We start from the raw sequence: 13,998 nt of genomic DNA on the forward strand, positions 1-13,998 counted from the left end.
CTAAAACCACATACCACCAAGATCAGATGACAATCGCAAAGCACTCTCACAAAAACCGCAAAGTACTCACTGCATAACTCTGAAATTGTATGCAAAAGTCATCACACTAATATGAGCCAGGCCTTAGGGTTTGTTTAATGTTGCCATTATGGGGTGATTATTTCACCACTTCTTACCAGATGATGCATAATGTCTACATCAGAAAAATACATATGAATTTCTACAGATAAAAGCAGAGAACTCCTGGCAGGGAACAGCACTAACTCATTTGCAGTTACTAAAATATACCTTGACAAAGACATCAGGTTTAAAATAAAAAAATAAAACACGTGTATTGTAAATCTCAAAGAAAAAGATTCTACAAATATCAAAATGTAAACAAACTTTCAGATGAAGTACATTAATCCAGTCTACCAAGCCCTCCTAATGTGTCACAGCCTTCACGCCTCGCTCCATCCCATATTGCCCCAGCATACATCTCCACACTGCTCTCCTTAAACACAATGCCCCACTGATATACTGGCCACACTCCTCAAAAGCACAAGGTGCCCAAGGGCATACTCTCCATTTCCTGCTCTTGTATCATTTAGGCCTCTTGCATACTTCTGTCTGAACACACTTTTAGGCACACATGAACCTTTTTTAATTTATTTTTTAAAAGCGGAGTTCAGGCCACAGAACTGCATTTTTTCACGCATCCCATCATAATGCATTAATAAACACAAATAAACTATGTTTGCTAGTTGATACGAATTCTATTTTTTTTAAAAATACTAACCATTTAGAAAATCCTCTTCTGGCCATTGCCACAATGATTGTGGGCATATGAAGCCCAATCGCAACCTCTTCCTGGATTTACGATGGAGAACCGCAGTGCCAATTGTTTAGAAAGTTTCCATAAAGGGTGGCGACAAAGGAAGGCCCCACCCCGTTAAGGCAACATAGATGTGATCCGCTTAAATTCTTGTCATTTCCTGTCAGCAAATAATGTGATTTTTGCTCACAGTACTGCCCACTGACTCCTGGGAACTGAGTTAGCATTTCCCAGGAGAACAGGCGAAGGAGTAGGTGACAGCGGAAAAAAAAAAAAGCATACTGTAGCTGACGCAAGTATGCTGGATGGGATGGTAGATAATTTTTTTAGGGTGAACCTCCGCTTTAAGGCTGGGTTCACACTATCGGCAGAGCGGCTCGTAGCAGGGGTCTGGGGAGTCCTCGTTAATCTTTTTGCCTGAATTCAGACCTGAAAACGAACCCAAAGACGCACAAGACCTTTGTCCCGGAGCTGTGTGAAACGCCTCCATTGAAAGCCGGTCACTGTCATGCAAATTGGATGTGGGGAAACCTCATCCAATTCGCATAAATGTGAAAACCCAGCCTTAAACTGATCTAAATGCAGCCCATTGTTTTCAAAATGTGCATGTACACAGGTGCATAAATATGTGCCGCATAAGGATCAGTTTAACCACTTAAGGACCGCTGAATCATGATATACATTGGCAGAATGGCATGGGTGGGCACATCAACGTATATGTACGTTGCCCAGCCATGGGGTCGCGGGCGCTCGCCCGTGACCGCGGGACCTGCGGACCCGATCGCCGCTGGAGTCCCGCGATCGGTCCCCGGAGCTGAAGAACGGGGAGAGCTGTGTGTAAACACAGCTTCCCCGTTCTTCACTGTGGCCGCGTCATTGATCATGTGATCCCTTTTATAGGGGGACACAATCGATGACATCACACCTACAGCCACACCCCCCCTACAGTTGTAAACACACTTCAGGTCACACATAACCCCATCAGCGCCCCCTGTGGTTAACTCCCAAACTGCAACTGTCATTTTCATAATGAATGATTTTTTGCAGTGAAAATTACAATGGTCCCAAAAATGTGTCAAAATTGTCCGAAGTATCCGCCATAATGTCGCAGTCACGAAAAAAAATAGCTGATCACCACCATTAGTAGTAAAAAATTAATAAAAATGCAATAAAACTATCCCCTATTTTGTAAACGCTATAAATTTTGCGCAAACCAAAATCGATAAACGATTATTGCGATTTTTTTTACCAAAAATAGGTAGAAGAATATGTATCGGCCTAAACTGAGGAAAAAAAATGTTTTTTTTATATATTTTTGGGAGATATTTATTATAGCAAAAAAGTAAAAAATATTGATTTTTTTTTTTAAAATTGTCGCTCTATTTTTGTTCATAGCGCAAAAAATTAAAACCGCAGAGGTTATCAAATACCACCAAAAGAAAGCTCTATTTGTGAGAAAAAAAAAAAAAGGATGCCAATTTTGTTTGGGAGCCACGTCGCACGACCGCGCAATTGTCAGTTAAAGCGACGCAGTCCCGATTTGCAAAAAGGGGCCTGGTCCTTTAGCTGCATTTTGGTCCAGGGCTTAAGTGGTTAAAAAAAAAAAATACAGAAATACTAGTTGCCAGTATTTCTCTTGCCAGCATTTCATTTGTTAGTATTTTCTTATACTCACAAATGCATACAAATGCCACATTTCTCAATTGTATGTGCATACTCACAAATAAGCGAAAGTGATGTACAGCACATATTCGCATATTTGAAGTATTTGATCTCCTGCTGATTTTGTACATTTGCCCACTGAAAAAAAAGAAATGATCAGGCTATAATTGTAACGGTAGGTTTACTTTAACAGTGAGACAGAACAAAAAGCATTTCAAAAAGTTATAATTTGCTTTGAAAATGAATGAGTGAAATAAGTAAGTGTTTGACCCCTTCGCAGTACAGTACTTGGTGGCAATCACAGGTCAGACATTTCTTGCAGTTGGCTACCAGATTTGAGGTGGGGGACCTTATAGGCTCTGCGGGATTTTAGCCCTCGAGATCATTAACAAGATTCTCCCATGTAGTTCTGGGCTGGTTCCTCACCGTTCTCATGATCGCAAATTCCACGAGGTGAGATCTTGCATGAAGCCAAAGACCGAAGGAGATTAACCGTTATTTTGTGTTTTTTTCCCCCATTTGCAAATAATTGCACCCGTTACCCTCTCACCAAGCTGCTTGGCGACGGTCTTGTAGACCATTCCAGCCTTGTGTAGGTCCACAATCTTGCCTCTGACATCCTTGGACAGCTCTTTGGTCTTGGCCATGGTGGAGAGATTGGAATTTGACTGATTGCTCCTGTGGACAGCCATCTTTTACACAGGTACATGGAGTGCTGCCAATCTGAGCTCATTGCCTGCATAGAAGACCCCTGGGAGACAGAAATCTTGCTGATATGAGATCAAATACTAATTTCACTCATTAAAATGCAAATCAAATATATAACTTTTTTGAAATGCGTTTTTCTGGATATTTTTGTTCTGTTTCACTGTAAAAATAAACCTACCATTAAAATTTTAGACTGATCATTTGTCAGTGGGCAAACCTACAAAATCAGCAGGGGATCAAATACCATGTGCCCTCACTGTATGTACCTTCAGGAGACTGGACAGTGGCAAAGCTTTAGAGAATAAGCCCCCTGGTCAGCTCTACTATAACCCTACCCCCTCTTTCCATCAGTCCCCAGTTTTGTAGTCCCTTTAATCAGATTTTGTATCCATCATGGAATGGTTGACTTTGAAGCGTCTCTTGCGAGACGACCCAGAGTACAGGACAAAGTACATCGGACTGTCTGATTGGAGCAGTAGCTTGAGTATACTGTAATGGCTCTGAGTACATCAAGACAATGTAGAACTTTCCTTTGGATGCCTAGAAGCAGGGCTTAAGGATAATAGGACAATGTCCTCATTGAGGTGGCGTGCAGAGCCCACGTTTGGAAGAAAGGAAGGTCTTAAGCGCAAGACAACCTTGTAAAGTATGGGGGAAAATCTCTTTACAGGAAGGGCCTTCAAGTTCAGAAACACATGTGGCAGACGTCAGTGGAATTAAAAAGCTACTTTGCATGAGAGATCTTGTAAGTGGATATCTGAGAAGTTCAAAAGGAGTCGTTTCTTCAGGGCAGAGAGAACCCAGCTGAGAGCCCAGGGAAGGACATGGCGTCACAGTGGGGCTTAATACGACATACACCACAAAGAAATGTTTTCACTAAATGAGAGCACCTGACCCAATTGTAGGGAAGGAGGGCCAGAAAACAAGGTACAGAGCAATCACTGGGAATCCCTGTGTTCACACCAAGCCAAAGAAAAGAAAAAAAAGTATTCCAGGTGCGATACCTTCCTGGGAGAGGCGCTCCTTGATTTTAAGCAAGGTAAGAATCAGACTCCGAAACCCTTCTATCCTTAACACCTGGATTTCAAAAGCCATGTCATTAAAGCCAGGGACTGAAAAGCATGATGGAATAAAGGGTCTTGAGATATCAGATCTGGTCTTCTGGAGAGATCATCTGCTAGGGAGTCCGCGTTGGTCTGTGTACCAGGTTCTTCTTGGTCAGCTTATTGCATTTAGAATGACTGTTTTCTTCCCTTGAGCCATTTTCTTGAGCAGACGAGGTAGGATGCATCTGAACAACATGTTCTGGACAAAGATGCATCAAATACATTATCCAAATCCATTAGTCCAGTTTTCTGTCTCCTTGAAACCTCATAAGCGCAATCCTGTGTCATGTGTTTTCAACTCCACCCGCAAGCTGTAGAAATTAGCAAGGATCTCACTATTCCATTTCTTTTTTTATGAAGAATGCCAGGGGTAGCAATGATAAAACTGTGGCAGAGAATATCGGAGTTAAAGACTCCAGCAACCGCAGTTTCAAGTGACAAAACCGGTCAGCATCCATTTCAATCATGTAAATCCCAACGTTCTTGCTGAGAAAAAAGGTACACTTTTTAAATACAGTAACAGGATATTGCTAGGTTTCGATAATGCTTTTACACAGCCTTAAAATTATTGAAAGGCCTACTTTACAGTTTTTTCAAGGCTATGAGGGAATTAATATAGGTTTACATATGAGCAGTCTTTACATCAACATTTGCCATCACTGTACTCTTAGCAAGGTCATTCGGTTACACCAGAACAATATAAAAACAAAACCACTGTCATTACCCATCAATAAATAAATGTAACTGAAACTGGCACAAAGTTACAATGTGTTCAAAGGCCTTTCATTCAAAGAAATCTGCTGGTCCAATTACAAAAGAGTATTATTTTCTCCTTTAAACTGACTATCTGGAATGCTTGGAGAGCATTAAAAATGTATTACAACTTCCTTTCCCTTTTCTATATTAACCACTTGCTTACTGGGCACATATACCCCCCTCCTGCCCAGGTGAAATTTCAGCTTTCGGCACTGCATCGCTTTAACTAACAATTGCGCGGTCGTGCGACGTGGCTCCCAAACAAAATTGACGTCCTTTTTTCCCCACAAGTAGAGCTTTCTTTTGGTGGTATTTAATCGCCTGTGCGGTTTTTATTTTTTGCGCTATAAACAAAAAAGTGAGACAATTTTGAAAAAAATACAATATTTTTTACTTCTTGCTATAATAAATATCCCAATTTAAAAAAAAAATAACATTTTTTTTTCTCAGTTTAGGCCGATACGTATTCTTCTACATATTTTTGGTAAACAAAAAAAAAAAAATCGCAATAAGCGACTGGTTTGCGCAAAAGTTATAGCGCTTACAAAATAGGGGACAGAATTATTTTTTTTTAATTATTTTTTTTACTAGAAATGGCGGCGATCTGCGATTTTTAATGGACTGCGACGTTATGGCGGACACATCGGACACATTTTTGGCGCCATTCACATTTATACTGCGATCAGTGCTATAAATATGCACTAATTACAGTATAAATGTGACTGGCATTGAAGGGGTTAACACTAGGGGGTGAGGAAGGGGTTAAATGTATCCCTGCTTAGTGTTCTAACTGTAGGTGGAGGGGGGGTGACTGGGGGGGTGACCGATCTATGTCTCTATGTACAAGAGACACAGATCGGTCTCCTCTCCAGAGACAGCACCGCTGTCTCTGTGTAAAACGGCAATGAGAGATGATCTCATATGTTTACATATGAGATCATCTCTCATTGGCCGCACAGATCGCCTCGCGAACGGCCACTCTGATTGGCCGTTCGCGGCGATCTGTAATTGGCTGTGTCCGAGGGACACGGCCAACACAGATTTTCCCCGCAGCGCGCTCTGGAGCGCGCGCGGGGAACGCCCAAAGGGGCGGCCGTCAATTGACGGCGGTTTGGCTTTTGGGATCCGCACTGTAGCCGTCAATTGACGGCAGGCGGATCCCAAGTGGTTAATATTAAGGCACACGTCTGTCAGCTTCTGAATCTTCTTTGTTTATATAGTAATACCATTTAATGTGACTACAAGCCATAGCACAACATACAATTTGTACAAATGGAAATTAAAAAAAAAAATTGTACCAACCAATATAATTCTTAATACCTAAAGATGAAACCCTTTCACCCTGCTTTCCTCTTAAACAGAGGAGAGGGAAAAGGGAAACAAAACATGCAAGCATAAGAACACACACACACACACACACACACACACACACACCTTTATTTAAAAAATTATTCAATGGTGGATGGGTACCGATAGAACCGACTTAAATATTTATATAGATAATTCCGCAATTCTCTGCGCATCAGAAATCAGACAACAGAAAGCTTTGCACGGTAAGCAAATATTCTATTGCCTTGCACAATTCAACCTATCTTGACTGGGAGCTGGAGGAGGTGTTAAGGCAGCTTACAGAAGGAGGAAAGCAAAGTAAGGCCCTCAGCAATGATGCGATTTTATTAGCAGACAGTTGAGACGAGAACCTGTAAACTGCAATAGTGAAAAGTGGTGTAAACCTCCTATGTATGCAGGAAAATACAACTATATGAAATCACAAAAATGACAAAACAAGTCCAATTATAGCAGGTAAACAGTTTAAATATTGCTATGTGAATGGTGTATCTGGTCCCACTGACTAGGTGAGGAATTTCAGAAATATGTATAAATACGGCATTAAATCATATTTACAGAAAAGTCATTAGGACTTACTGTGCCTGCAAAAGTTACTTATTGAAGTGTTACTCTAAGTAGCCAAAGCATAGTGCATTAATGCTTTTAAAAGAAATAAAAAAAAAAAAAAAAAAAAATTTAAAAATGGTGATGGACAACTCTAAGCATCAATAGTGTATTACATTTGGTTATATAATGCATACAAGGTTGCCTTTTCTGTCAGATGTTTGGAAATGCATAACAATGCATTTTTAGAACATTTTGATTATACTGTATATTAAAATGTAAGCACAAAACACATTTTTAATAATTCCACTAATGGCAATTTAATCAATACATCCTACACTTAAACTGGTCCTGGTTTGTGATCAATACGAACTTGAAATTAGATCTGGCCTCATACTGTGAACTGCATAGTTCTAAATAGCTGAACATGCACAAGCAATACTTGTTCCAAATAAAAAGGACAGAGCCTATAACAAAATGATGCTTACCACATACTGCCATGGTGCCTAAACAAAACAGTGCAACTTAAAACTATTGGAGGTACACAGATGTTTGGCAACAGGCAAACCCATGACTTGAATATTTTAAACTTTTACAAGCACAATAATAGCTATAAGCTTTAAATCATGCTAAACATTAAACCATTTTAGAAGGATGAACGCATGGTGGACAAAAAACCAAGAGAGCATTGCAAGGCTTTATCTTACTAATAAATTCTGCTGAACAGATTGGAACACAATGCATTTATAAAAACAACAATTAGATCAAATCCTAACCCAAATGCTGCACAAACAGGTGCATGCACAGCAGACAAAACAAAGCCCACACAAAACACATTCCAGTATTAATATTTGATTTCCCCTTGTAGGTTCAGATGGTTCCAGCCCAAACCAGCATATTTAAAGAAACAGACATTTTCCCAAACATTCAGTATTTAAACAAATCATTCCAACAAGTGGTAAGTTACCTGGGCGGAGCTGGCAGCTACTGAGATGCAGTCAATAAAGCTGTGTCTGCGAGTAAAAAAAGCCACTATTTGCTGCCATCGAGAAGGTTCTGGCTCAGCTCTAAGCTCGTCTGTAGAGCCCTTCTTTGCCCATGGCTTCAGTTTTGGGCCTACAGAGCTATGACTGGAGCTAGTATTGCCACCTCGATTGGAGCGGGAGTACAAGAGTGTGTTGTTTCCGAAAATGTAATTCATCTCTGCAGCTCTGCAGGTGGTTGCCAGGCAGTCTTACTCTTCTACCAGCTGCCGAGTGGTGAAGGATCAGCAAGAACTGCAGATAGAATTACAGCAGCATCACATCCAAATCAGAAAGCAAAAATCCTGGTCCCTTGCTGTGCTCATTGTTTCCCCTTGGAGTCTAATCATGCAGAACACTATACCTGTTACATGTCTAAAAGGTATTGCTCATTGCTGCAGTAAACAGAAAAGGGAGAAAACGACAATTCACACTGCATCTGCTTCCCATGATTTTCTTGCCTCTGAGGTCTGCAGGGATCAAAAGCTGCTCTTCTTTTGTTAGCTGATAACTAGGCAGACTGAAGCCAGGAAGTGAGGTCGATTAGCAGGTAGGATGCTAGAAGCATTTGACTGCAAAGACCCACTGGGGCTGCCTGATTTAATGTACTGGGTGGGGAAAAGGCTAAATTACCAAGTTTCAATCACCGCCTGTAGTAAAAATCGAATGACATTTCTCACTGTTGACATAAATTATACATAGAAACAGAAGAAAAACAGTGAAAGTACACTCTAATTGATCTTCATAGACAATTAGTTAAGTGTTTTCAGTTAAATAGCAACTACAATACTCTGATGCTTCTTGTATGAAATAATATTCCCGGAAAGGTTACATTAGCATTGCCTATTTTCAGAATAGTTGAGTAAATAAGAACCTAAAAGGGAGGTGCATTTGAAGACTCTCTTACAGATAAAAATACTACAATAGTGAGGTAAAAACAAAAATTCATGTGCAGCTGCATCTTTATTTTAATACTGTCCTTAAGACCCCTTTCACACTGGGGCGGTTTTCAGGTGCTTTAGCGCTGGAAAGGGCCTCTGCTAAGCGCCTGAAAACTGCCTCCCGTTCTCACTCAGGCGGGTGGCTTGCATGACGTTTCAAAAAGTCCTGCAAGCAGCATCTTTGGTGCGGGTTGGAAGCGCTGTAACCTGCTCATTGCAATGAATTGGCAGTGCTTTCAAAGCAAACGCTGCAAAATGGGAGTTTTGTAACCCATCTTTCGTGGTTAAAGGTGTCCCGCTAGCGGCTGAAAAGCGGCAAAATCGCAGCTTAAACAGCGCCGCTAAAAGGAGTGGCGCTTTATCGCTAATGGCCCATGCTTTCAGAGTGAAAGCAGTCTAAGAGTGCAAAAAATCTGCAAACAAATCCCATTTTAAATAATGTTATGGTTTGGAATCGATTTGTATTGGGGCAACGTAACCACCCAACCCACTGAAATAGATATGTTAAATCAGCAAACATGTAATCTAAAGGGTACAAGTGCGTATGCATGCACACACGAGAAATTGTACTTATGTCATAGGATTACAAAGAAGAGTTTGCAGAATTTTCTTAGCCAGTTCTTGAAAGATAACTCCACCCAAAAATGAGAGAATGTCAAAGATGAGCACCAGACCGGTATTAAAAGACCATTTAATTCAGTTTGTTTAAAAAAAAGTTTGTGATTTTTTTTTATTTAGAAATCATACTTGCCCAGGTGGATGCAGCATCAATTGAATGCTGCATCTTTCCCCCACCGGCTCAAACACAGAGAACTAAGTGATCAAACATCGCTGATCACTCTGTCATTGCGCTCTGCTCTGCCCATCCACTCGCCCCCAAATCAACTGCCAAAAACGATCTACATTAATCGGACCATCATTTCCTCTATTAGGGCTGCAGTTTGATAATTCTCTCAAGCATTAGATTATATTGAACATTATGTGCAGCCCTTTGGTGATGTCAGCTTTAGGTCATAAGTTGACAACCACTGGTTTACATGGATGAGAGAAACCACTTAACACTGGCAGGGGTGATTAAAATGATCAGCATTTATTCATTCAAATAAAAAATAAAAAACTTTATCCACACAAAAGGAAGTCGGTCCTAATTTAAAAAAGTGAAGCCAATACTTTACAGTCTCCCAAAAAACAGGGGAGCATGGAATGGACAAGGCTTTGCCAGAATACACACATTATATGCTGTGTTTTGCAAGTGAAAGCCTGAATACAAGAAATGTAACTAGTCTGTAAATTCCATATCTTGGGGTACACTACAGGACACAGGCTAAATATTTATATAACCTGTGTTACAGGCTCCCACAGTCAAGTGATTAGACTGGAAAAGCTTTTGAGTATGCGCCACCTGGGCACCTCTCCTAAAAAAGAGTCCTGCAGCAAGCAATGCAGAATAACCAAGGAATAGAATGGATGATGGTTTGTGTCCTGTACGCCAAGATATGAAAATTAAAGTTCTTTTTAATCATACTGTACAAGACACAGTATTCATACACCCTAGGACAGGCTCCAGGCAAAAGTGTAAAAGAGGAGTATGTATAATTCTACCTTTAAGAGATCAGCTGCTTGATCCAGACAGCAATGGTTGACATGGAAACAGGGTGTCCCATGCAAGGTTCTGAGGGCTGGACAATTAGCCTAGGTTCACACTGCTGCAGGTTAGAAACTGTGCGGGTACAGCTTAACGTGCACCATTTTAAACCGACAATGCAGTATGAATTCGGGGGCAATTTGATAGACATCTGTGCGGGTTCCGGCACAGATGCCTATTCAAATCACCCCCGAAGTCACCAAAAGTAGGGAATCGATGCAGAGCCACAAAGTTGGCGGTGCACCGATTCGGACGGTGCCATTGCCTGCAATAGCCACCGATTTGACATGTAGACTGGAGGTTTTTACTACGCCCAGACAATGAAGAACAATTTTTTGGGGTTGCTTTCGAGCAGGGCACATATATGCAAGAACTAGATCTTTGAGATGAAAGCCTGATACCAACTTAGGAAGCAAGGCTGGCCTTGGGACTATCCTGATGCCAACTTAATCTGACAGATGCGATTACCTTAAAGGCTACCTTATGGGTCAGGTCGTCTAAAGGAATATCTCTTGGGGGTTTAAATCGTGGTTTCGGTAGGGAAGATGGAATCAAGGAAGCACAAGTTGTGGGAGGGGGCTGGGAGCGTTTTTTTGGAAAGAATTTTCTTTTAGAGTGGTTAAAGCCTAACCCCACATTTAATGCCACTTTAAATCGTTCACTTGGACCAAGTTGCCACAAACGGTTTACTGCCTCAGCTACATACAGTATACAGCACTGTGTTCCAGGAGTGGGACAGGAAGTCTGTCCTACTCCCAGAACAGGGACTTTATCCTGTATGTAGCAGAGACCACATACAGTGTGCATGCTATAGTTTGTTTGGACAAGCTTGGCCCAAACCAACTATTTAAAAAGGAGAAATTAAACATGGAGTTTGCTCAGTTCTCCCCTGTTACTGTCTGTGTCCATCGCTCTGCTCTGCCCCTCCAGCTCTCACTGGATCACTGGGTTTTTGGGAGGGGAGGTATTGGGCAGCTTAGTCTTGCAGCAGCACAGCTGGGAGGCTGAGCCAGCTTCCAGTCCAGGCATGTGGGTGAATCGAGAATGTAAAGTCGAGATCTTTCCCAGCTTGGACTGGCTAAGTGAGGTGAGCTGACAGGCAGGCTTTAGCCTCCTGTTGGATGAAAAAATGTTCATAGGACTTCAAAACGAACGGCACTCTAAAAGGAGAAGTATAGCCAAAAGCGTCAATTTCTCCTTTAAGACCTGGGTGGGCTTGTCGTTAAAGCTAGAGACAGAAGCAGGATGGAACAGTGATCACTGACACAGCAGATCTGGGCTGTTGGGAAGAGGCCAGGGGGTCATCTTCTAGTATTTTATGTCTGTGTACCAGGTTCTTCTGGGCCGATTCAGTGCAATGAGAATCAGTGGTTTCTTCTATTGTGGATCATATTAGGTAGAATACACAATGGAGGGAAGGAATAGGTTAGCCTGAACTGAGCCAAGGGGTATATCAAAGCAGCCAGTGCCTGTACTAGAGGATCTTAAGACCCATCTATAAACACAGGTAGTCTGCTGTTAAATCTGAAGGCAAGAATATCCACTATCCATGTCAGGCTGAGAGGGCCCACTCCCCTTGATACAAGTTGTAGCAGCTGAGAATCCATTTTCCATTTGTCCACGCTTGGAATGTAGATGGCAAGGATCACTGGACAGTGCGTAGATAGATGACCTGGCTTGCTTCCTTCAAGGCTGCATGACTAATGCTTGCTGCAGGCCATAGCGTTAGCATTTTCTGAATGCACCCTGAAAGGGTGATCATTTTAGAAGGGGGTCCAGTGTCAGAGGGATTTTGATTGCCTGGAACTTCAAGATGTTAAAGGGGAGCTTGGTTCCACCAATGACCATGTTCCCTGTACTGTGATGGACTGGAATTGTTCTCTCCAGCCTGAAAGACTGGCATCCGCCGTTATCACTTTACAGTAATGAGGAATGGACTTGTCAAGGCTGGGCAAAATATCCACCAGGCTGCAAAGTTTCTTGCTTTGATGGACAAGAGCAAGTATAAGTTAAAAGAAGGCATACTTGTTCCAGGTCAACAGGATGTTGTGCTGGAGCAGTCATGAATGAAATTGAGCAAATGGTACAAGTGCAAAACAAGGCTACCATGAGGCCTAAAACCCGTAAGGGGAATCTTACAGAGGGACGTCTCTTTTACCATAAAGTGTGAGTTCAGAAAGGAAATCCTTTGCTTGGAATGTATCCATGGTCAGATACAAAATATTCCAGGCAAAAAGGGCTGGAAAGCAGATTTTTCCAAGTTGATGGAAACACTACGTGCTCTGCATCTATGAGAGGTGAAAGATGCAGAGGGGAGGGAGGTTTTGGAATCTTCCACTGTGGAAGAAAAGTCTCTCCTGCGTTAATTAAATTTGTCACGTGCCTCACCATAGTGATGTCTGCCTTCATAGGGCATGCATATGTGGCATCTTCTTCAAGCAGCATCAGCTATCCAAGCTTTTAGTCATAGGATTCTGCATTTGTAAACAGAGATTAGGGCCACTCTGAAAATTTCTGTAATTTTGCTTTGTTCTACGGTATCCACACAAAAGATCAATACAGAAGGTATGAGCGTCCATTTAGACACTGGGCCTCAGCTCCGCTGAGGTGCAAGATGCTTGCTCTGGGGGAAGGAGGGATGGGCCAGGAGTGCTGGTGAGGCACCCAAGAAGAGACACTGGGTTGCTTTGTACAAAACCACTGCACAGAGCAGGTATGACCTTTTTTTGTTTTACTACATAAAAAGAAAAAAAAAAAAACACCCCACAAGACATTATCACTTTATTATTTTTCAGGTGTCTATACATCAGAGACTCATGTTTGGAAAAACAATCTGTATACAGCAGAGGCCAGCATGTTCACCATTGCAAGCATACTTGGTGAAGCTCCCGCTTCAGGTTTAAAAGAGTCTGAAGGAGAAAAATCCTCCACAGTTTCCCCTTACGCTGGGTTCACAGGAATCAAAAATCGGCCAATTCAACAGGCAGCGGACAAACGTCAATCCACATGCAACCCTCCCTGTTAAGCCCTGTACACACGGGCAGAATGTCTGGAGACATTTGCTGGTTAAAAAAAAAAAAAAACGCCCGACATTCTGCTCATATATATGTTGATCTGGCCGGCTTCTGTCTGACGCACATGCAATACAAGAGGGATCATAGGGCCCTGCTTGTTAGAGCTTACAATCTAGAAGGGAGGGTTTAGTGGAACAAAAGGTAATAACTGCGGGGGATGATCAGATGGAAAAAATTTAAATACAGTTAGGTGTGGGTAGGATAAGTTTCTCTGAGAAGGGTTTTCAGGTATCGTCTAAAAGCTAATAGAATAAGATATAACCGGACAGATTGGGGCAAGGAGTTCCATAGGATTGGAGAGGCTCTGGAAAAGTCCTGGAGGCGAGCATGGGAGGAGGTGACTGAGGGAGCTAGAGAGCAGGAGGTCTTGAGAGGAA

At 41.9% G+C, this 13,998-nt stretch overlaps 1 protein-coding gene across 19 annotated transcripts in view; it reads right to left on the minus strand.

The window, feature by feature from the left end:
• DLG1 (discs large MAGUK scaffold protein 1) overlaps window positions 1-13,998 on the minus strand; it is a 370,222-nt gene that overhangs the window by 221,238 nt on the left and 134,986 nt on the right. For 2 of the 19 annotated variants that reach the window (XM_040349489.1, XM_040349486.1), the window contains exon 1: window positions 7,907-8,567. The exons of 13 other annotated variants lie outside the window; for them this stretch is intronic. In XM_040349489.1, the coding sequence (XP_040205423.1) occupies window positions 7,907-8,140 (234 nt within the window). In that variant the 5' untranslated portion in view covers window positions 8,141-8,567. Of the gene's footprint in view, window positions 1-7,906; window positions 8,568-13,998 lie in introns of those variants that run through there. 4 more of the 19 variants (XM_040349488.1, XM_040349491.1, XM_040349490.1 and 1 more) reach the window with 4 other exon arrangements.

The sequence above is a fragment of the Rana temporaria genome, chromosome 4 (assembly GCF_905171775.1).
Source record: "Rana temporaria chromosome 4, aRanTem1.1, whole genome shotgun sequence".
NCBI classification, from domain to species: Eukaryota; Metazoa; Chordata; class Amphibia; order Anura; family Ranidae; genus Rana; species Rana temporaria.